Source organism: Mauremys reevesii, linkage group 2 (genome assembly GCF_016161935.1).
Source record: "Mauremys reevesii isolate NIE-2019 linkage group 2, ASM1616193v1, whole genome shotgun sequence".
NCBI classification, from domain to species: Eukaryota; Metazoa; Chordata; order Testudines; family Geoemydidae; genus Mauremys; species Mauremys reevesii.
The window spans coordinates 223,182,046-223,205,227 of record NC_052624.1 but is presented as its reverse complement, the minus strand read 5'-3'; the positions used below and the strand labels follow the sequence as shown (position 1 = coordinate 223,205,227).

At 42.0% G+C, this 23,182-nt stretch overlaps 1 protein-coding gene across 7 annotated transcripts in view; it reads left to right on the top strand.

Annotated features, from left to right (window-relative positions):
* The window catches only part of TOX (thymocyte selection associated high mobility group box), a 275,138-nt gene that overhangs the window by 231,449 nt on the left and 20,507 nt on the right, over positions 1-23,182 (top strand). For all 7 annotated transcript variants that reach the window (XM_039528068.1, XM_039528069.1, XM_039528074.1 and 4 more), the window contains one exon: positions 11,452-11,532. In XM_039528068.1, coding sequence (XP_039384002.1) covers positions 11,452-11,532 — 81 coding nt within the window. The remainder of the gene's footprint in view (positions 1-11,451; positions 11,533-23,182) is intronic.

Sequence of the window (23,182 nt, the reverse complement as noted above, 5' to 3'; positions counted from 1 at the left end):
CACTGACTTCAATGAAGCTATGACAATTTGCACCAGCTAAGGGTCTGCCTCTAGCATTTTAGAGCATACATGGTATTTTTCTGCTAGGGCCTTATATAGTTGTTGAAATAGTATAAATTGAGTGCAGATTTTCAAGTGAGAATACACAGTTACATTTTCAAAACATTTATTCACAGTTTATTTGTTATTTAGTTGCTTATGAAGTAAAGCCTCTACCATATGCAGTGAGAAAGAGAGTACTGAGTTGAGTTGTTTTTTTCTCCTCTGCTTTGATGTCACGCACTAAAATTCCCTTTTAGAAACCTCTACTTTTAAAACTCGCAATGCATTTATAAAGCCATCTCCAAAGGATAAATATAAAACACTTTGAAGAAGACCACAAACATTATTGAAATATATCCTCAGATTTATGGGTAGCATACAATTATTGAGGGATTTAATCTTTTTATTTACTTTATTGTGTAAACGAGAATAGGAAGTACAGACAAATCTGTTTGTATATTCTGCCATTGTGAATTAGAAAACAAAATATATTCAGAAACTGCCACAATAAAAACTACCTCACTGTTGAGATGTTGAATGGCTGATAAGAAAGAGGGAGTGTTTTCCTCCATTTGCTATCAGTAGAGCTTAAACTGCTTCCTCCATCCTCCCTATTTATAACAGCAAAGAGGCTTTTGTCATTAGTTTTACCCCTTTTCTGTTAGTGAAACTCATGTTTTACTGGCAAATTTCTGTAATAAAACTGCTTTTTTTCCCTTGAAAGTGCTAGATAAACACATGAGGCATTTAAAACAACTATTCCAGTTTGTTTTAGTCGGTTGGATCCCTCTTCCCATTGCTTTCTGCTCTTTTTCTCCTCCTCTGAGAACAGCTGGGCTTAATGAACTGGAACACAAGTAGGTCAATAAAATATATATATGTATGTTGTTAAGGTATCAAAATGCTACATGTGATTAAGCAGTCTAATAGTTTCTGCAAGGGCCAGATCTTGCTCCCATTGAGGTGCATAGTTTTGTTACTAACTTCAGAAGGGGGCAGTATCAGACCTCAACTTCGCAGTTCATTTTTTTACAAAATTTCTTGCAGATCAAACCCATCCCTCTCACACAAAGCTGCCAGGGTAAACAGGATTTCCAGCCTGGGACTGGGAAGATTGAATTCACCCCCAAGCCACGTACCTCAGAATAGTAACTGCTGCACACTTTCTATACAGGGTGATAAGGCCACTTAGTCAGTATATTCATGGATCTACTGGCCTTTCTTCCAGCCTGCCTTGACAGCCTTTTCTTTTCTGCAGCGTCACTGGAGTGTTAAAGTGGTGGAGAGGGTAGCCCTCCACTCCAGGGGTGAATTTCAAATGTCCAAGTGGTGCAAACCACAGACACAACTACTAAATAAATCCTACATATACCTGTGGGGCCGGGATTGTTTCTTGTTATATGTCTGTAGTATGCCCTGCCCAATGGAACCTAGGCTTCTAAGTGCTACTGCACTATAAATAATAATCAAGATTTCTTCCTCATCCTTCCCCCACCCTCCATTCTCTAGACTAAAAGTCCATGGGAGTCAGGCACTAAATCATTTGTGTACTCAGCCAGACTTAATCACACTAATTGTAGTCCATTTGGGTTTAGATCCAGTTTTGCGGAGTACAGCTGAGTACAAGTAATTACCACGTAAATCACACATTTAATGTTTGTGTTTGTTGGCGCGGGTGTTATCCAAAACGTGCTTTTGATCTAAAAAAACCCAAACCTCACCCTATAAATTCCAAGCTCATGAGGTCAAATTCAGCCCTGGCATAAGTGGCTCCAGCTCCAGCGAAATCAATTGAGTTGAACCTGGTTAATACTAGAGCTGAATTTGGCCTGTGACCTTAACATTGCATGCCAGAAAGACTGAATTCTTTTCTCCAAGCTTCTAATAGATCATCAGTGTTATTTTCATACTATGTCATCTAAAAGACTGCTGAGCTGGAGTGCTAGCCCAGGGCCTCTCTCAGTTGCAGTTTGTACCTAGATTAAACGTCAGATGGTGGCATACTTCACTATCCATTAACCAGTTCTGTGGATTGTTTATATGACAGCTACATTTTAGTATCAGAGGGGTAGCCGTGTTAGTCTGGATCTGTAAAAGCAGCAAAGAGTCCTGTGGCACCTTATAGACTAAGAGACGTATTGGAGCATGAGCTTTCGTGGGTGAATACCCACTTCGTTGGATGCATGTGGGATTTGCTACATTTTAGTGGAATTCATAGAGTTCTGGGTGCTGCTTCTTATGCAAAATAAAAGGATTACAACTGGACACTGGCCTCCTGCTTTGGCAAACTTTCAGCTTTCTCTGAGCATGAGGGAACCCATTCAGCTGTGCCGGGGATGGAGATTTGGAGGTTGGATTCAACTCTGACAGCAGCACAGTAGTATTTTTCCAGAAAGTGGAGAAGTTTCTGGAAAAATCTCTGGAAAAGGTACTTCCATGGGTAACATCACTTCATCCATCACTCAAAGAACTCTGAGATGGTGCCATTGCTCCTAGAATTACGACTTTCACAGATAGCACTTATTTCTTTGTTTAGATGTATGGAATGCGTCTGTCATAGTTTTCAGGCTTCCTTCCTAGCCATCACCTCTCTTAGGGGAAACCCACATCTCTGTCACTCCAGACCAGGGGTTTAGGCTTGCAGTCCCTCTGTACTTCATTGTGATTTCCCCAGCAGATCTGACCAGGGTTCAGCCTCTGTGGTTAACCTTTCTTCAGAGGTTACAACAGTGAACACTAGGTACCAACCAGCCTTTAGAACATAAAATACATTTATTCTTAGGATAAAAACATTACAGAGAAAATATACATAAAACAATAACAGGTCCTATGCACACACACACTGAATGTACCAGGAATTGCCCTCAATCTTATAGGCCAAAGTCTGTCCAATCTCCCAGCAGATTTGGACAGAATGTACTGTTCATTTGCTCACTCAGGGTATGTCTGCACTGCAGTGTAAGCCCCGGGCTAGTGAGACTTGAGTCTGCTGACCCATGTTAGGGAACCCTGGGCTTCAGTGTCTATATTGTATTTTAACCCTGTGTTAACACTTTTCTAAACAGTGCTCGGACCTAGGGTTCTGGTGTCCACACTGCATTGTGCAAGTAACCATGTCCCATGGTCCCTAGTGCCCCCCCACACACCTGAAATGTGCCTGTTCTAGCCCTAGGATCATGGTGCACTGTGGAAAAACTACTGGCCGCTCTGCATGTTACCACCTTACTTTGCAAAAGCCTTGCTCAGTTCACTCTCCATTGACTAACCCAGGAGGCTTTCTGACAGTGTGTTTGCAGACTGGTGATCAGAACGGAATGGGTTAATAGTGACCTGAGCTGCTGCTGTTTGCAAAGGTGTGGGCATGGTTTCTGTTTTCAGTAGAGTGGACTGGAGATTGTTGGGATAGAGAAGACTAAGGAAGTTGTCCAATGGAAGTGTGGGCTACTTTCAGCTGACTCCTGGGACCCTGGGTCCAAGCCCTGGGTTAGCATAAACTTTGTCAAACCAAAATGAGAAACAAATTCCAGACATCAGTCTCTCTCCTGGGAATATCAACCCCACCCTTGCCCATAATGGTAGCATCTGTGGACATCCTTCCACCAGCCTCAGCTGTTCAAAACTAGGGAGTTGTCTCAAAGCTTCTAAAAGCATCTTGCTGGATTTGATTCTCATGGTGATATATATGGAGAGACCTGGTGCCTTTAAGTCAGAGTTCCCCAAACTGTGGGGTGCCCCCTTACTCCAGTCCATGTCCCCCCGAGCTGCAGACCCGCTCCTGGCCCAGCTTCGGGGGGAGATGGGGAGGCATGGATAGAGGGAAGGGGGCATAATCCTCAAAAGCTCTGATCTGGTACCAGGACATTGTCAGTGGACAGCCCTGGACTCTGACATTCACTTCCCCCTGTAGCATAGTTCAAATCTTACCTCTCTTGCCTAAAGGTACTGGGAAGGCTGGTTGTTTGTTTACTTTGGGGAATGTCTTTTCCAGTTTTGAGTGCCTTATGAAATAATGTACATGCACCTGAAGATCTCTTACTAGGCACATTTTAGAAATATAAATAAAAAATAAACTAAGAACCTGGCCCTACAAAGTTCCTGGGAGCAGCCTTATGTCAGCCACCTGGCAGCCTGCTGACAACTGCTTACCTGAAACCCATGAAGCCTGGACCCCAGCATGAAGTTCCACTCCTTCAGTCTGATTGACCAGCTGGCCCTACTTAAGCCAGCAACAGGAACAGGAAGCTGTGTGAACAACTGGACTCCACCCTGCTCTGGACTGCATGCCTTGTGCTTCCTGGTCCTGCACCCCTGGCTTGACTTCCTGGCATCCCATCCCAGCATGACTCCTGGCATCTGACTTTGTGGTTTCTGACCTCCAGTTTGTCTTCTGCCTCTGACTGCTGGTATTCTGACTCTGGTTACCAATTTGCAGTTCTATCTACAGTTTGTATCCTGTGGACTTTGGCTCTGACTTCTAAGTCTGGCCACCCATGATCCAGCTGAAGTAGCTTGTTTGGACCACAATATCCTGTGGGACTGAGTTCAGTGAGAGAAAGATGGACCTAGCAGCACCATCACAGCCACCAGAAGCATTGAACTCGCCCGAATGGAGCCCTGACTCTAGGTGGTTAATGAAGCACTGCAGGCCCAAGTTGCAGAGCTGACCTTGGACAACCAGCAACTGAAAGAGTAAGTGAAGCAGCTCACGAGCAAGAACACCATGCTGCCAACACAGCCTGCAGAACCTTACCCTGAATAGGGGCCTTGCAATACCCTGGCCCAAATGGTTTGACAGGAACCACTGGTGGTTCTGGGGTTTCATGAACCAGGGCCACCTTCTGTTTCTAATGCATCCCAAAATCTGTGCTTTTGCCTGGGCCAAGGTGGCCGTGGTAATGAGCCTGCTGATAGGAGACATGTTAGACCAGGCCTCCCAAGTGCTGGAAGGCCATATCCCAGTGGTGTCACACTGGGATTTCTTTCTCCAAACGATGTCAGCCATGTTCAGTGAGCCACGCTGAGCTTGAATGGCTGAGGCTATCCTGAGGAGACTCCAGCATGGGCAAGGCACCGTGGCCTCCTATGCAGCGCACTTCCACCGCCTTACAATAGATACAGAGTTGAACGAATCAGTGCAGATTTAGCAGTTCCAGTGGGGCTTGTGGGAAGAAATCAAAGACAAATTGGCCCATGTAGATGTTTACCAGACTAGATGTCCTCTTGGACCTCACCATCCACATAAATAATCAGCTCTGAGAACGAAGAGAGGAGAAAAGAGGTCCCCTGCAGCTCACCCTACCTGCGTACCATGAACTCACTTTCTGTATTGCCCACCGAACCCAGGCAAGCCAATCTAGCTTGTCAGTGCCTCACATCTGAAGAAAAGGAATAGCACCATCAGCACCACCTGTGCTTCTACTGCAGTGAACCTGGCCATGCCATCTTGGCCAGCCCAGTACAAACACCAAGGGCCTTGGGGAAACAAACCAGTCCAGGCACGGAGCCTCAGCCTTGAAAGAAGAGAAGTTCCCCACACCCTAGTCCTCTCTGAGAAGCACCAGAGCCCCATTCAGGGGCTTCTCATTGGCAGATTCCTATCCATCTATGTATCCTGGGGAAGCCCTGACGGATTCCCCTCCAATAGGTCCTCATCAATTCGAGAGCAGTAGACAAGTTTTTGGATGCCTCTACATCTCGGGCCCTACAGGTGCCCCTGCAGCACAAAGCCATGCCCAACACGATTGAAACTGTTGACAGCTTCCTGCTGTCTTCAGTTCCAATTGTGGAAGAGGCTGTCTCCATGGAGCCCATTATTCGGGGTCACAGAGAAATAATACAATTCAATGTGATCCATTCCCTGCAATTTTCCACTGATCCTTGGCATCTACTGACTGACCCTTCATGATCCCCTCATTCCCTGGTGAGAGCAGGTCACTCTCCTGTCAAAATTCTGCCAATGCCTTTAGTACAGTGATCATGGCAGTCCTCTCCCAAAGGCACGGACCCGAACAAATACTGCACCCCATCGTCTACCTCACAAGGAAGTTTACTCCTGCTGAGTGATATTTGAGCAAATACGAGATATTTGACAAGGAGGTCCTGGCAATTCAGACTGCCTTCGAAGAGTGGCAGCACTACTTGGAAGGACCCATCGTCTGGTCCAAGTGTTTACCGATCACAAGAATCTTGAGTAACTGTGTGGGGCCAGCATCCTAAAGCAACAACAGTTCCAGTAGGCCCTATTCTTCTCCCAGTTAAACTTTACTTGACCTGCCGCCCTGGAACCAGAAATGTGAAGGCCAACACCTTGTCCTAAAGAGCTAGCTCTGACCCACAGGGCCCCAATCCATATTCTGAAGTCCCATAATTTTTTTATGCAACCCCTGGGTGTGGGAGGATGATGTCATGACCCATGGCTCTCAAACCTCGGATAGCTGGGTTCATGGAAGCCACTGCACTCCAACCCTCCACCTGGCAGCCTGCTGACAATTGCTTACTTGGGACCCACAAAGGCCCAGCTCAGTGTGAGGATCTGCTCTTGAGGTCCAATTGGGAGAGTCCCAAGAGTGGCAGATTGTCCCACTGGTCCTACTTAAGCCAGGAGCAGAAATAGGAAAGTCAGGAGCAGAAATAGGAAGCAGAAATAGGAGCAGAAGTAGGAAGCTGTCCGAACTGGGTTTCACCCAGTCAATTTATATTTAATTATCACATTAATTAAAAAAACAAGTTGGAAATGGCCAGGTTCTATAAAAATGTGCTGCCATCCAAGCTACTTATTCATTTTAGGGAGGAACATAAGCCTCATAAGTGGTTTTGGAAGTGTTAAAATTAAAAGTAACTCTTGGCAACATAAGGTTATAACTAAGCTACAATGTTTGTTGCTCTTAAACAAAAGAACAGAAATCTTCTCAGACTGAGGACAATTTTTAATTGTATTTCTGTGTTTCAGGATTCCTCACTATCTTAACTGTGATGCACAAAACAGTTTAAACCATTGTCACAGGTACACTTGAATGATGACAGCCTTTTGCCTATTTAAAATGTCTGTAAGGCATCAAGTCTATTAAATTATTACAACTATGTATTTAATCTTGAGGGCTAGAAGTTGTGACAGCTGCCAAAACAGAATGGGAAGGGCCCTTGGCTTGCTTATACCTGTTGCACATACCGCTAGAACTGCTAGTGCCACCCACCTAGTCTCCCCATCTGCTTAAATTCCATCTACGAGCCCAGGCCAAAACCCAGGGCTATGTGTTGGCCCCAGCTACCAGTGTCATCTACGTTCTCAACTAGAAAAATGTCCTACATACTAAATCTTATCATTACTAATGATACCAGCCAACTCCCAGCCTACCTGTCCACCCCAACCCTTCCTGTGCTGCAGCTATCAGCAATCAATATTTCAACAGCCAGTGTCAGTAGGGCAGACTGACAATATCCCACAATATGCTGAACAGACCTTATGAAATTAAAATAAACTTTTGATTTAAATTAAACTGTATTGAATTAGGATTAATACATTTGGGATCCATTGTATTAAAAACATAATTGTGTATGTGTTATTGTATGTAACTTCTCTAGTAGTGGGGAGAGGCTACTCTAATTTCTCTGGTAATCAGCCTTTAAAGCCATCTCCCTGGAGAGGCTCACATATACAAATTCAAACTGAATTATCCAGGGACCAATGGACAAAGAAAGGATTTTTGGATAATTAGTCTGGTTTTAAATAGACTCAGGGCCTTCTTGCTGATCCACCAAATGGGCAGGACACCTGGTCCACAGAGGGCCCCAGTCCTCAAAGGATTGGAAGAACTAGGCCTACTGAGGCCCCATAAGACTGTGCTTGTTCCGAGCTGAAGTTGGGATGAACTTGAAATCACAAAGAGGTTTCCTTGGGTCAGGTGCTGAAGGACTGCTCTAGCCAGAGCCCACATTAGGGTTAGGGTGATCTCTGGTAAGCTTATTAGCATGCGTGTAGGTTCTTTCATTGTTTTAAATATGTTTTCTCTCTACTGCTTTTACATTAAGAACAAAATTGGCTGTGCAGTAAGTATAACTATGGGCACTCACGCTGTTAGCCATCTCTGAAGGGCAAGCAAGCCAGCCTGCTCGGACAGACTGCCTTTTGCAGAGGCTAATATAATGAAGGCAGGGAACTGTGCCTGGAAATACCCTGGTCAGAAGGGAATGAGAAGTGGGTCTCCGCCCAAGAAAGGCAACAGCTGGCGAGCCAGAAGCCTGAGAGAGGGTGCCCTTGGCAGGAGCACCGAGAGGAAATACTGGTGCGGTTGCTCTGAACTGCAACCGTCAGGATCACCCACCCCCTAAAAATAGCCTAAATATTAGGATTCTTGAAGAAGACCAAAAAAAAAAAATAGTAAGAGCCCAAGCTATCATGCCCAAGAACCATAACAAATACCCCTTGCCCCATAAAACTGCACTACATGCAAAGCAGCTGGCATGGGATTTCCCCCAAAAACCGCTGAGAAAGATACAGAAAAAGAGAGTGAGAAACCCAACCATGTAAATCTGCCTCTGAATAACATACAAAGGATTGTGTGCCACAGCACTCATAGTGACATCGTATATCAGGGTCAGTTTACAACAAAATAGTGCTAATCTGTATTTATACTGCTATTACCAGGTTGGGAGAATGCCTAAGAAAAGTAGATATGAATAATGATGTATATGGTTAATGCTGAATACTATTGCTGGATAGTTGGGAAATAATTAAATGAAGACTATATAATTAAGTGCATATGCAGTAGTGATGTTTGGGTACAAGACTTACAGAACTCTTGTTAGGTTTATGCTATAAAATGAGTTTGTTTGATGTATACCACAATTTGGAAAGGGGGAGGGGAAAATCCATCTCTTTGAGAACCTTTTCCATATGCTTTGACTATAAATGCACAGTCGGCCTGCTTAAAATTTTGATATTAGAGAGACAAGGTGGGTGAGGTGATATCTTTTATTGGACCAACTTCTGTTGGTGAGAGAGAGAAGCTTTTGAGCTCTTCTTCAGATCTGGGAAAGGAGAAAAGCTCTGTGGCTCAGAAGTTGGCTCTATATGGACAGAAGTTGGTCCAAAAAAAGATATTAGCTCACCCATCTTGTCGTTCTAATATCCTGGGACCAACATGGCTACAACTACACTGCATAAAATTTTGATATTCATATAATGCTAAATAAGACTTCTGATCAACTGAAGCAGGACTGCAGTATCAGGCCTGGTCTACACTAAGAATGGGGGTCGAACTAGGGTACGCAAATTCAGCTACGAAAATATAGCGCTCTGATTGAACTACCCTAGTTCGAACACTACCGTCAGACCAGACGCGACCCGACCGAACTCGGCTCTCTCGCTCCTGCTCTCTCTCCTCCTGCCGTGGGAGTAGGTTCGAGTTAGTTCGACTTCTCGGAGAGTCGCGCGAATCGATACAGATCAGATCAGAACGAAGAAGAAAACTCAACACTCACCCGCCGCGCGCGCGCACCGCGTGTAGTAGAGTGTACCTCAGAAAAACCCTACATGATCTTTTAAAGATCTTGACTCTGTGTATGTGATGTTATTGTGCTCATTTGTGGTTTTAAAATCTGGATAGCAAAATGATGCAGCTGTATTCAAATGTACAGTATAATTTGAATTTGTCTTTGTTCTGTAGGTCGTGCTAATTCATTTTAGCAGCTGGGAACAGATTGTCAACTAATTCTGAAAAAAACAATACATTTGCCCTATAACTGCAAACAATCACAAATTAAAAAAGCAACTTGTTACCAGTTCATTGAAAAACAAGATGAGCTCAGCATATACCATATATTTATCCTAATCTGAAAAAATTACAAGAGTGCACACACACAGTTGCACAGCTAAAAACAATCTTTTTTCTCTCTGTCTAGATATTGACAATTTTGGTATCCTAGGACTCTTCTTTTTCCATTATGATTTTATGCTTCCCTGGGAAGCAAAATCTTTAATCCTTTAGGCAACCTCTGAGTTTTCTCAACCTAGATCAGAGAATTGTTCTTTCTCTGAAAGCAAAGCTTCACTGAAATAAAAGACATTTCACAAGAATATTCTTTCTATAAATGATGTAGCAACAGATCCTTCCGGCCCAGTACTGTTGCTCTGATTTTGTATTTTGGAATTGTATTGTCCGGAGTATGTACAGTTTGCAGCTTCCAGGTATTCTCCATTATGAGAATGCTCTGGCTTTACTGTAAAATAAGAGGATCAAAAGAGATCAATTTAAAGTTTCATAAAGTTTACCTTACTGCAAAGGAAATGTGTGTGTACTTCTCACCTGCAGAATTTATGAGGACATCTCAAAGTTGTTTTAAGTTGTTTTTGCCATCCATGCACTTTGAGTGCATAGCCCAACTAATCAGACTGGGTGCAGGTTTAGTAACAGTGCAGGTCTCTTTTAGATTGTCTCAGAACCCATCCCCAGTATGTACATTGGCAAGAAATTAGCCTGTATGGGGCTTGCCTTCATAGCTGGGAGGGTTGTGCACCCCCTGTACAGGTGCCGAGCTTCCCAAGTATCTATCTATATTTTTAATGCTCCAATTATCATTTTGGTTGGGTATCCTGCCAATCCCTGCAAATAACCTTCAGTTCTGAAGTCTGGGGAAATATGAACTGAATCGTATAACATCTTTAAGCTGTTGTGTGGAGCATACTTGGTTGTGTTAGTTACGCTGTAGGCAGACCAGTGGGTTGAGAGAAATGTACAAGAAAAGGTACACTCTCTTGACGAGCTCAGAAGAACTTTGCAAGCGCAAGATTGAAACAGTGATTTACACTAACTTCTTTTCATGGCTCCTTAATTTCTCCTTTCTGCACAGAGTTCGCCTGAGCCTTGATTTGCCTCTGACCTCCTTTGGACTGGGCTTCTCTGACTGTCCAACAGTTTACCTAATAATTGAAAAAAGTCTCCCAGTCATGCTGAAAGGCACTGATATCTCCCCAACACCCCTGTCCTCTGCATCTCACTTCTTCCTTTTTTCTTCCCAACTCAGCAGTCCTGGACCCACCCACTCTCCTATTTCCCAGAGAAGTTCAGCTGGTCTGCCAGATGGGAGCCACAATGAAGAGCACCCCCCACTGGTCCAGTTTGGAACGATACCCCGAATTTAACATCCCTTTGACAATTGAAGCTGTCATGCCAATAGGAAAGTCCTCAGTTCAGTCAGACATATCAGGATCGCTCTGTAGGCAAAGGAGCTCGTTTACTGTGAGCAATATTTTTGAAAATGCTTGGTGTTTTACTTACTCTTTCTCTCCTAAAAAACCTGGAGAAACTTGTTTAATTAGAAGGATGTTCTGAAAATCCATGAAACAGAGTGATTATATGAATTGGAATATAGAAACAGATTCTTTTACTAATGATCTTTGTTGTTTTATAGGTATACAAAAAGAAAACTGAAGCTGCTAAGAAGGAATATTTGAAGCAGTTAGCTGCATATAGAGCAAGCCTTGTATCCAAGGTAACACATATATATATTGTGATAGATTGTAAACCATTTTCAGCATTTGTATGGTGCTCAGCGCCATGGTATCTAGTGTAAATATTGTTGCTCATTACCACCTTATACCTATCTTATCTATGCTCTGCTCTAGTGCTCAATACAAACGGTTATCTCTGAACATAGGCATACTGCAGCCCATCCATTCCTACTCATAGAACATCTGCAGGCTGGGATTATAATCACAACGGAGCAACTGAGAGACCCAGTGGTCATCAGTAAAAGGATCACATTTGCCAGCGGGGCCCACACAGCACTGCACAATTACCAGTCATACTCTTTTCTGAATATAGGGGGAAACTTTAGTATCACACATAAAATGCCTCATTTTTAATGCAGGCACTGTACAGCAATGATCATGCTCAGTATCACAATGCAAACATTCCCATGATAAGCTGAACTTTCTTTGTGCATGCCTCAGATGAAGTAGACGAACACAGTATAGGACATAGTGTGAATCACTCGCTTTGGAACAGCATGTCACAGTTAAGAGAAACTTTTGACATTGATTTATAGAGATATTCATAGTGCTCAGGATTTCACAAGTGCTATAATATAAACCACTGTTTTAAAACCCACAGACAAAGGTTAGATTACTGCAACATGCAGACTTGAAACATTAAAGGGGCAATTTGCAGAATCATATTGTTGATGATCATTTTGGTGTCTATTTCACAGAATCCAGAGTGTTGATGAGGTCAAGTTTAGATGCACTTGACTGTCTGGTGGTTGTGAGTAAAGGTTAGGAGTGAGGATGGCAATGCTTGAAGCTTATACAGGTGTGAGTGAGCAGCACTTTTTGTTAGTTTCACAACATATTTACCATCTTGTTAGGGACATTTCAAAACAAAGATTTAACGAATAATTAACACCCGGGTCTTTCATGCAGTTTTCCATGTGATCTTACCACTTCTTCAGGTTTTTCAGTATATGACTCCTGTGAGATCAAACCTCATGTAGTTTGTGTTGGTAGATAAACTCTGAGACATGAGTGTAACCTTATTCATAGCTTTCCTGTGTTGTCTTATATACTTGAAATCTAGCATCATAGATGCCAAGATATTTATTAAAAGCTTGTACAAAATGCCTGTCATTCCTCTTCTACACTTGATGAGTGTAAACTTCCAGAGATAGTCTCTATGTTTAGAACAGACTCTTTCAAACCAGTGGAACTGTCCCAGGATTCCACTGTACATGAGTGTTAATTTATTTGTAAGATTTTACTGAGTGGTAAAATAAGACCAACACACTCATTTTAATGTGAATTACAAAGTCAGCTTTTCACTTGTAATAATGAATTAGGTATCATTACTTTGCCCATCATACATTGTTTATATGAAACACTAAACTTTTTATTTTGATAAGATAAATATATGTAAAACTGAGAATTTTACTCTGATTTTTTTAAGGGCAAAAAATAGCTGCATGGCATTCTTTGAGGAAGGTTCATTTAGAGAAATTTCAGTTAAAGAAGTATTGGTGTCTGAGGCTCTAAGTCAGTGTAGGAAAGAACTTGAACACATGTTTAAGCCCATCCCTAGTCAAGAAAGCACTTACTTGTGTGCTTATGTCCCATTGGCTTTAGTGGGATTTAAGTATCTGCTTAACTTTAAGCATTTAGGTGTGATGGGACTTTAAATAAGCATGTAATTACAAACTGGATAGGTGATATATTAAGATTCACCATGTAAATTGCATCTATTTGAAAAAGAATATAAACTCTCTGTGTTAAAATCTATTCTATTATTACACATACAAAAACTACATTAAAAGAATGTTATTACAATTGCAAAGGCAAGCATGCAAAAGTTAGGAAATGCCAGAAGTCTGGCTTCACCTCTGGAGGGAGCATGCTTAGTTGTTCTGTGTGGATGATGACTGCTCAGTCAAGTCACATGTAGCAGCCTGAAAACAGCTGAACTATGCTGGCTAAAATTTGCCCCCAAAAAATCAGCTGAGGTATGCACCTGGCATGTAAAATGTCAATCCACAAGATTTAAGTTTAGCCAAGTAATAAGCAACTGAAAGCAAGGTCTTATAATTGGACATGTCAGGCAACTTTAACAATAGGCTGTGCCATCAGCCTTGCCTGTAATATTTTTTTAAACAGGGTTAACACACAATAAGGTGAACATCTGATTGTATGGATTTAATGTCATAGCTATGCATTAATCTCCATTAACTCTATCAGTGTATTTAATAGATGTTTTCTCAACATTTTTCTTTCCTTTTTATAAAAATTGAAATTAATAAGGCTATAGTCAAGCCTGTGGAATGTTGGAAATCAATATGTGAAGTCAAAATCACATTACAAAGCATTATATGTAATGTTATGCAGATTGCCATATTGTTTATAATACTGACTAAGCCTTTGCATTCTAAACAAGTGTCTTTATATTTGCCCCTAGTTGCAACTTTTAGTACTGTTCAGGCTCAGAAATGCAACCTACAGTATATAGCAATTTGTATAGCATTACTTAAAATGCTGTGATTGCAATTTGACTTTTTAAAAAACAAGCACTTTTTATTGCTTACCCTGGCTTTTTTGTGTATGCTGGCTGGCAGTAGGATTTTTGCTTTATATGTTAAATATTTATTTATATATACATATATAAATATTTTCTGAAGACATACTTAACTATGCATCTACCCTCAAGTAGGAAAAAGGGTCATTTTTCAAAGCTGTGATGGCATAGCTAGGTCAAATTTGTGCTCTCACATAGCATCAATATCAACCACATTTGATACTCTTTGAGTGTTAGAAATAATGCAAATTTTTTGAAGCTAATGAACATGTGACAATGTTGCCCCTTTGATTGTATGGCAGGCTCAGACTTCCCCTAACAGAACTCCCAGCCATTGTCTTGGAATTACTTTTCAAAGTACTTCGTCCATGCAGACATTTTGGAAGTTTTAAAGATTAGTTTAGGCTATTTTCAGGGAAACCGTAACAAAACAGCAATAGTGGCTTTCTCCTCATAAGGCACAAACCTAAAATGCAGCTCTGTCTGAAGTATTAACAGGTTTTTTTTTTTTAGGTTGCTAAACTCCTACAGGATCACTAGCACTGTTGCCTTAGCAGAAAAATATAATAAGCAGTCACATTAATTTTCAGCTTTTATTGGTATCCATTACACATCAATTTCCCTACCTAGGAAAATTGTAAGGCTATAAACAGTAGATATTTCAGGTTTCTATGACACACTATCTTTGCATTTGTGATTATTGTGATATCAAAAATGTTTGAAGAACCATATATCAAAAGCCGTATATTACCATTTAAACCATGCATGTAGCTGTATATCCTATATCAGAATTACCTGTTGACTGACTTGGTATTTTCAGAGTTGTTTATGTATGTATTTTTCACAAACCAGTTGTCATGTCCCTTCAAGGATCCACAAACTGTCAGAGAAGAAATTTCTAATCCTAAAAACATTGTTTGAAGCAAAAAAATCCAGTAAATATATATAGCCAAAGAATAATCCCATTCAACCCCTTAACCTATAAAGCCACAAATCGTAAAGACCTAAGGAAATTTCTAAGCAATTATTAAAACTGTTAGGCATAACATCACTGTGAGAACTCACTTGTATTACAGATTGGCCTAACCCAGGGGTAGGCAACCTATGGCACGGGTGCTGAAGGTGGCACGTGAGCTGATTTTCAGTGGCACTCACAGTGCCCGGGTCCTGGCCACCAGTCCAGGGGGCTCTGCATTTTAATTTAATTGTAAATGAAGCTTCTTAAACATTCTGAAACCTTATTTACTTTACATACAACCATAGTTCAGTTATATATTATTGACCTATAGAAAGAGACCTTCTAAAAACGTTAAAATGTATTACTGGCACGCAAAACCTTAAATTAGAGTGAATAAATGAAGACTCGGCACACCGCTTCTGAACGGTTGCCGACCCCTGGCCTAACCTTTAATACACTGAGTCCACCATCCTTTTCTAGTTCAGAGGTCTCATTGTGGTGGCAGTCCATAAAGTTAACAACATCATCAGGGCCATGGCAGAACTGAGTCAGTCAATCACTAAGGAGACCAAATGCTGCACTCTCTTAGGGCAGTAGTCTATCACTTAATGTTACATATGTTTCAACTTAACTTGAATTATCTTGAAATAATTACATCAAACAGTAAAACAAGAATGTAAGTTAGTTTCCATTTCACTAGGGTTTTTAATATGCAGTTAGTAAGAATCCTGTTCTCCTCATTTCCCACCCAGCATTGGCATTGGAAAGTTCTACATTTACTAAAACATCCAATAACAAAATAGAAACAGATTCTCAGCTGGTGTACATTGGCATAGCTGCTTTGAAGTCAAGGGAGCTGTGCTGATTTACACCAGCTAACGATCTCTCACAGACTTTAAATAGTGAGAGATGGACAGAGATGGTGATATTCAGATTACATTCAGGCTAAAGTTTGAGGCCACAAGATTGAAGCCCAAAATGGCGGAGATTTAGAGATCACATTACTTTGAGAGATTTTTGATTTTGAGAAGGCTCTTGTTTGTTTCTAAAGTGATTGGGATTGAATGGTTGGTATAAGGTTATTAGAACTGCATTTTTAGAGCCTCCCTATGCCTCTCAATTGGGGAATAAAGATACTGGTATCAAATTAAAGTCACATGTCCTTCAGCGTATTTATTCAGGTTACATTCATAAAACATCCATCTCTACCTACATGGCCTTAATGAATCCATGACAATCCCCCATAGATGATTATAAAATGTATCTTAAGATTTTAAAATGTTCTCCTTCAGAACCACATTGGCTAACAGTATATGACAACCAATAGCTGGCCCATCTTGTACTCAAGTATCAATGATGTGTCTAAAGACTTTGGAACCAGCCACATGTGGTACAATAAATTTGTATAATGTATGTGATTTGGAATGAATAAAATAAGAAACCTCATGTGTTGACAACCTTCATCCAAAACCTACATCAACCTATAACTTTTTTGACGTTCTGAAATGTTCACATAAAAGTTTTGCTCTTCCAGATTTTACAGTGCTAATCCAAACAGAACCCAAACTCTGAGGTCCTGATTCTCATTTACACTAGGGCTGTGTTACACCATTCTGGCAGAGTAAAGGGAAAGTAGGAGTATATTATATTTACACCCATTTATAAACCCTTTACACTGCTAGAGTGGTATAAAGTAGCATTAGTGTTAATGAGAATCAGATCCTGACCCTGTAGATCTTTGATCACTTATTTTATAGATGTTGGTGATGGCCAAAGGTACCAGAAACATTTATGTATGAACATTCAGCAATTCCTCAAGTTTATTCAAAGTTGATTATGTAGTGAAGACTAATTGCTCACATTAATAAAGAAATATTTCTGATGATATTGGCCCTAGCTAGTCTAGATACCACTCAATTTACAGTACTCCATTCAGAAGGTTTGGGACCCTTTAGACATTTTCCTCATACCACAAAACACCGAATCTGTTGCTGTTAATGCTGCTGATTCTGAAAAAGAACTGTTCTAAAATTAAAAATAAATGTTCCAATCCAGCAGGACACTACTGATTGAGTATATTGGCCACATTTTGGGGTATTTTGTGTCTGTTACCTGAATAAATATAATCAAGAATGCAGCGTATAATTTTAGTTTAATACAAACTTCTGTTGTCCTTGATTGTGAACAGAAAGGTGGCTCTGCAAATGTGTCTTCATCATGGACAGTTTTCTTAAAAGGTCATTGTCCATTTTGCCAGTCATCACACAGAGATCTGAGTTACCAGTGTTTCTCTGCATGTAGAATGATGGTGGTAACTGTGTGGTATCTCTTGGGAAAAGTTGAGGTTTTTTATAATTTTTGAGTTTTGAGTTTTTAATAACATTACTGTAAAAGTATTTATTAATTTAATTCAAATTTCATCAGGCTCAGCTTGGTTACCAAGTTTGCAGGGGGGGAGGGATAGCTCAGTGGTTTGAGCATTGGCCTGCTAAACCCAGGGTTGTGAGCTCAATCCTTGAGGGGCCACCTAGGGATCTGGGGCAAAAATTGGTCCTGCTAGTGAAGGCAGAGGGCTGGACTTGATGACCTTTCAAGGTCCCTTCCAGTTCTAGGAGATTGGTATACCTCCAATTATAAATATATATATATATAATTTGGTAGTTGAAAATAACAGCAAATATATTCCACAGCTTTTTTTCTGCAACTGTGTGTGTGTGTGTGTGTGCACATGTGATTGTGTATGGCAGCTTTTCCAACATACTATCTGCAGAAACAAGGCTTGAAAGGGCAAAATAAAAAAAAGTGTAACTAATTTTAAATTTTCTACTTACACTTCTAAGGAAGCACAAGTGAAGACCATCACTCATCAGCTGAAACTGATCTCAGCTTCACTTGACCAGTTCCTGTTTTGCTTTCATGGAAACGGAGATGGAAAATCAACTCATTATTAGTGGATAAAAGTTTTGGCCCATTGAAGTTAACAGGAAACTTTCTATTAACTTCAGTATGCTCTGGATCAGACCTATAGAATGCTGCCATACGAAAAACTTACCTTTGCTTTATTTTCAGTCACTCAGAAAAGCCACCAGTAGCCAGAAAGCAGAAACAACTTACAGATTTCAGTTGCTGGTTGCCTACTAAGATCTACAAGTGATAGTTTCAAAAACCAGTTACAGATTTGAGGCACCATAGTCTATACTAATTCAAACTGAAGAAGAAAATCCTAACCCTAATGAAGCTATCAGATTGCCTGGTGGATGTCACCTGAGTGACAGCTAGTATCTGTGGGACCATTGTATAGATCAGAATATCTGTTCTTAGCTGAGTTTCTGGCCATGGGGAGCTGGAGCTCAGAGAGGACTCTAGGGTGGAACAAATTCCAGTATGACCTTTCCTCTGATGGGATCCCCTCCTTTGCCTGCCTACTTTGTTGACATAGCGTGCCTCCATCCACCACACAGTCATGGTGTGACTCTCTGAATAAGGACCAGCAGGGAGGAGGTGAGCTTACTGCACTGTGAGGTCAAGTCTGGGGCAGGTAGGAACCATCATGTTTCTCAGAGTAGTTTGTGTGCGGAGACAAGGCGTGATGATGGTTGGCTTTAGATTAGAGGCAGGCATGAGGAGTTGTGGCACTGAACAGGGGAGCTTTGAATGTGAAAGGGAAGGCTCACTTTGCTCAAGAGCAGGAGAGGAGAGCAGCAGGATTGGTGAGGGACATGCGGGGAAAGATAAAGGGACTGAAGTTCTATTATCTAAATTATCTCTCTCATTTATAAAGTGCCTCAACCTGTGTAGCAACTGTATAAGCACCAATATATACAGTAAAATAAGAATGGCAAAAGTGGGCTTGCTCTCATACTCCTGGTATTTGGTTGCTTATACTTAAAGATGTTCATTATTTTATTTGCTTCTTTTCATTTCTCACTCCCCTGCCTTTCCTTTCTTTCTACATGGCCCATTTTCTTCCCTTTCTCTTTGTTCCTCTGGGCTTTTCTTCTAAGTGTGACATACCAGGGTACAATCCAGGCTCATGTGTAGCTGTGTCACCCCTGCCCCGTAATCTGGGTTACCCTTTACAATGGCTTGCTGCTCACAAACAGCCTCCAGTGTGTTAGTCACTCCCAGCTATATCTGTTTGTGCGCTTTAGCCAGCCAACCACACCTTGGCTCTTACCAGCCTTAAAGTTTACCACAGGGTGACCCCAATACACTCCCAGACTCAGATTTTCCCCCAGACCTCTCCTGGACAGTACAGATATACTGAGTCTATTATTCCTTTAAGGAACTTGTAGCCCCAAGTGGAGTCACCCAACATTTCAACTTGAACACCCCGGATTAGATAAAACAAAAAGCCAGTTTACTAACTACAAAGAGATAGATTTTAAGTGAGTACAAGTAATGAGGCATAAAAGTCAGAAATTGTTACAAGAACAATAATGATAAAACACTCACTAATGCCTATCTTAAACTATATTAGATTCAAGCAAAGTTTCTCACCACATGCCCCAGCAGCATTACTGACCAAACTCTCAGATTAGGACCCCTCCCCCAAGCCCAACCATTGCTCCCTTTGTCTCTTCAGGTACAGTGAATGTGATGGACAGGGAGGGAGAGGGGGCTGTCTTGGGGTGTTTGTCCCTCCTTTTTATAGTTTCAGCCCCCTTCTTGAAAAACATTTCCAGCTAGATATCAGGAGACAAAGAGTGTATGTGGAAGGATGTTCCCTGCTTTTTTTTCACCTGTTTAAACTTCCTTTGTCTTCCCTTCCTGCTTGATGATTCTGTTTACACAAAAATTAAGCAGAGCACGCATCTCTTTGTTTAGGACAGACCGGTTTGCCAACCTCTGTTTGGGCAGGGCTGTGGGGTTTGGAACATGTGTTAATAACACCATACAGGGGAATCTTATAACTTCACATACAATTTTGCCACACATACTTTATCAGGACAATAGTGACCAGCAAACTATGAGTTTCAGATATTCAAGGCATATTTTGAACAAAGATTATTACAATAGTGTATAAGGTGTGAATACGGGGGAGGGATGGGAGTCTGTCATAGTAGACTCTTGTGAAAAGGGTGAGTTTTGCATTGAGCCCAGAAGACAGGCATACATCTTTTGGGATGGTGTTCCATATCTTCAGACTTGACACAAAAACTGCTTCCCTCCATCTTCTGATAGGTTTACACTGCATGCAGCAGTCTTGGAGGCTTACATATGGAGAGGCAATATCCTAAGATATTGATAGATTAGGATATTGCCTATTAAAATCTTAAAAGATTAGGACCAGGATTTTGAATTAAACTCAATAGTGAGTGGGAGCCACTGGAAGGTATAGGGTACTGGTGTGAAAAACTAGTATTCTAATCTGCAATCCTGTAATGTACTGGCTAATGTGTATGTGCTCCCTACTGATAGACTGTATATGAGATTCTGTCATCCTCTAGCAACTGATCTACAGAACCTTTAAGTCCTACCACTCCTAGAACTGAAAAGGATTCTCCTTTAGCTCAGGTGGCAGAGACCTGTATAGGGAGCAGAAGGTCTAGAATTGTACACCTGTAGCATCAGGCATAAAAATTAGCTGGTGACTATGGACATAAATTCATGTTGGTACCTTAGTGCTGAACCCTGGGGATGAATATATTTGTCTTCCATGTTTTCTATGCTCCAAAGTCTAATTAAACAAGTGAATAGGGATCTTTAATATGTATTCCTGTACTATTTTCCTTAGATAAGCAGAATGACTTTTCAAGTGGCAGATTGGCTAACGAGTTTCGGTCTGCAAAGTTATGCCTGATACCTGAACAGCTGGAGGCTCTGTCAATCAGTCAGATCCCCTCTTTCATTATTCATATTTTATCAGTAACATGTAGTGTCCTTATGTAGGAACAGATTCAGCTCTCAGTTACGCAGGTACAGCTCCAGTTGAAAATCAGTTCAATCAATGCAAGCTGTATGTGTGTCTGGGAGGGCAGAATATGGCCTGTGCTGTATTGTCACATTTTTGTATGTAATAGATAATAAAGGCATATATGAAAAGTCTGTAACATTTTTGGTATCACCTATCTCATTAGCTCCAGTGCTGCTTACAAAAGAAAAGGTTTCGTCGCTAGCCTTAGAGAAAGCTGAAAGTGTAGTATGCTGGGGAATTATACTTAATGGGTTTGTTTATCCAGATTCCCAATAACTGATAATATGTATGTCTTTTACTCTAATATTGGACACTTTGGGACTTCAAATCACATATGATTTAAAGCATTCTTAGTCACTGTAAAATACTTGCTTAGTCTGGGGCTGGAGTGCTGTGAATTGCATCAGAATATTGTGAAAAATATATAGAAGAATTACTGCTGGCTTGAAACAATCAGAGCAAATTCTTTTTGATCCAGCTGGCAGACACTCTTCTGGGAAGTAAAAAAAGTGATATTCATCCCCAGCATAAGACTGTGCAACTACCAATAACTGAAATGGGAGTTGCACCCGTTTATTTGATCCACAGGATCTAGTATCCTGTAAATTAATTTATTATAATGGGCCAAATTCATCCTTTATATAAGTGCATTGAAAGCAGTGTAGTTACACCAGTAATGAATTTGGTTCAGTGTATCTCCCTATTTAAAGAGGAGTATGACAGAATCTTTGCCTGTATATACACAGAAAAATATCACAATGGAAGAATCCTTAGAATCCTGTCCTTGCTCTAAGGAAATACATCATGGAGAGCAGTGGGAGGGTCAGGTAGGGTGACCATATTTCCCTAGCCTGAAAACAGGATGCACGGGGCTGGCCCAAGCCGCCTGGCATCGCTGCTCATCCCCTGCTCCCCCACAGATGTTCCTCCTTGCCCCCAATTGAGCCAAGTTGAAGAGATGGGAGTGGGGGGAAGAGGACTGGGTTGGGCTGGGATCTGAGTGTGTGCGTGTGAATACTTTTGGGCTCAGAGCCAGGAGATGAAGCTATTGGACTATGATCCAGTTAGCAGTGTGATGCCCCTTTGGGATTTGGGATAGCAGAGGGGCAGGAAGGAGGCTCCGGGTAGTGGGTGGGATCAAGGAGACTCCAGAGAGCAGCCCTGGGGAGGTGGGGGAAGGCCGGGATGCAGGGCCATTTCAGACTTTGTTATTGAAGGAGGCGATTCCTGGCCGGAGAGGGGAGGGAAGGGGAGAGAGGAGCAAGCAATGGGGGACCAGGAGGAGGTCACTCCCAGTCAACGGTACGAAACTCAGGTGGGGCAGATGTCCCCCACCGCCCTCCCTAAATGGCACCTGGGATGTGGCAGACGCAGGCAACTAGAGGCAGACTGAAGAGTTGGGAGGAGGCCTGGAAAGCCCCGAAGGACGATGGGTGGGGAGGATATGAGGCCGGGGTGGGAGCTGTGGGGACTGCTTGGGAGGCTGTGGCGGGGACGGGGGACCATGCCACACTTGGTGCCCCAGCACAAGCAGATGCTGCGGAACCCAGTCAGGCACTTACCAGCCGGGTTGCCCAGTAGGGTCTGGGTCCCACAAGTTGCAGCTCCATGGCCCAAACAGAGAAGAGTTTGAATTAGGGCCCTGACTGCACTGCCTTCTGATTGGGCTGCAGAGTGAGCACGTGTTACCCCATTGCTCCCTGATTGGGGGGCAGAACATAGCAGAGACAGACTGGCCAGGCTCCTGTCCCCCTCCCCAGAACGTTGCCACTCACACTCCCCAACATTCTTCCATACCTCCCTAGGGAGGCACGCCCCACCTTTTTTGCAAAACTGGGCATTTGTCCTGTTTGCTCTTGCCAACTCATTTGGCAAGAGCAAACAGGACAAATGCCCAGTTTTGCCAAAAAAAAGTCACAATGTCAGGGACAGGGCTTAAAAAAGGGACTGTCCCAGCCAAAATGGGACATATGGTCACCCTATCAAGGAAACATCCTGACAACACAGAGGGCCGGAAAATATGTACCCCAAGGGGACCTTATTGTTTTTCCAAAAAAGATACAGTATTACTCCTAGTATATGAGGAACACAGCATCTTCACCAGGCCCCTCAGTCAACAGATCTATGAGGCTTTGGCAGGCCTGTTAGCCAGTCCTCATTGCCTTTACTACCCTGCCCTGCTGCTATGCATGTGCTGTTGGTAAAACTGGG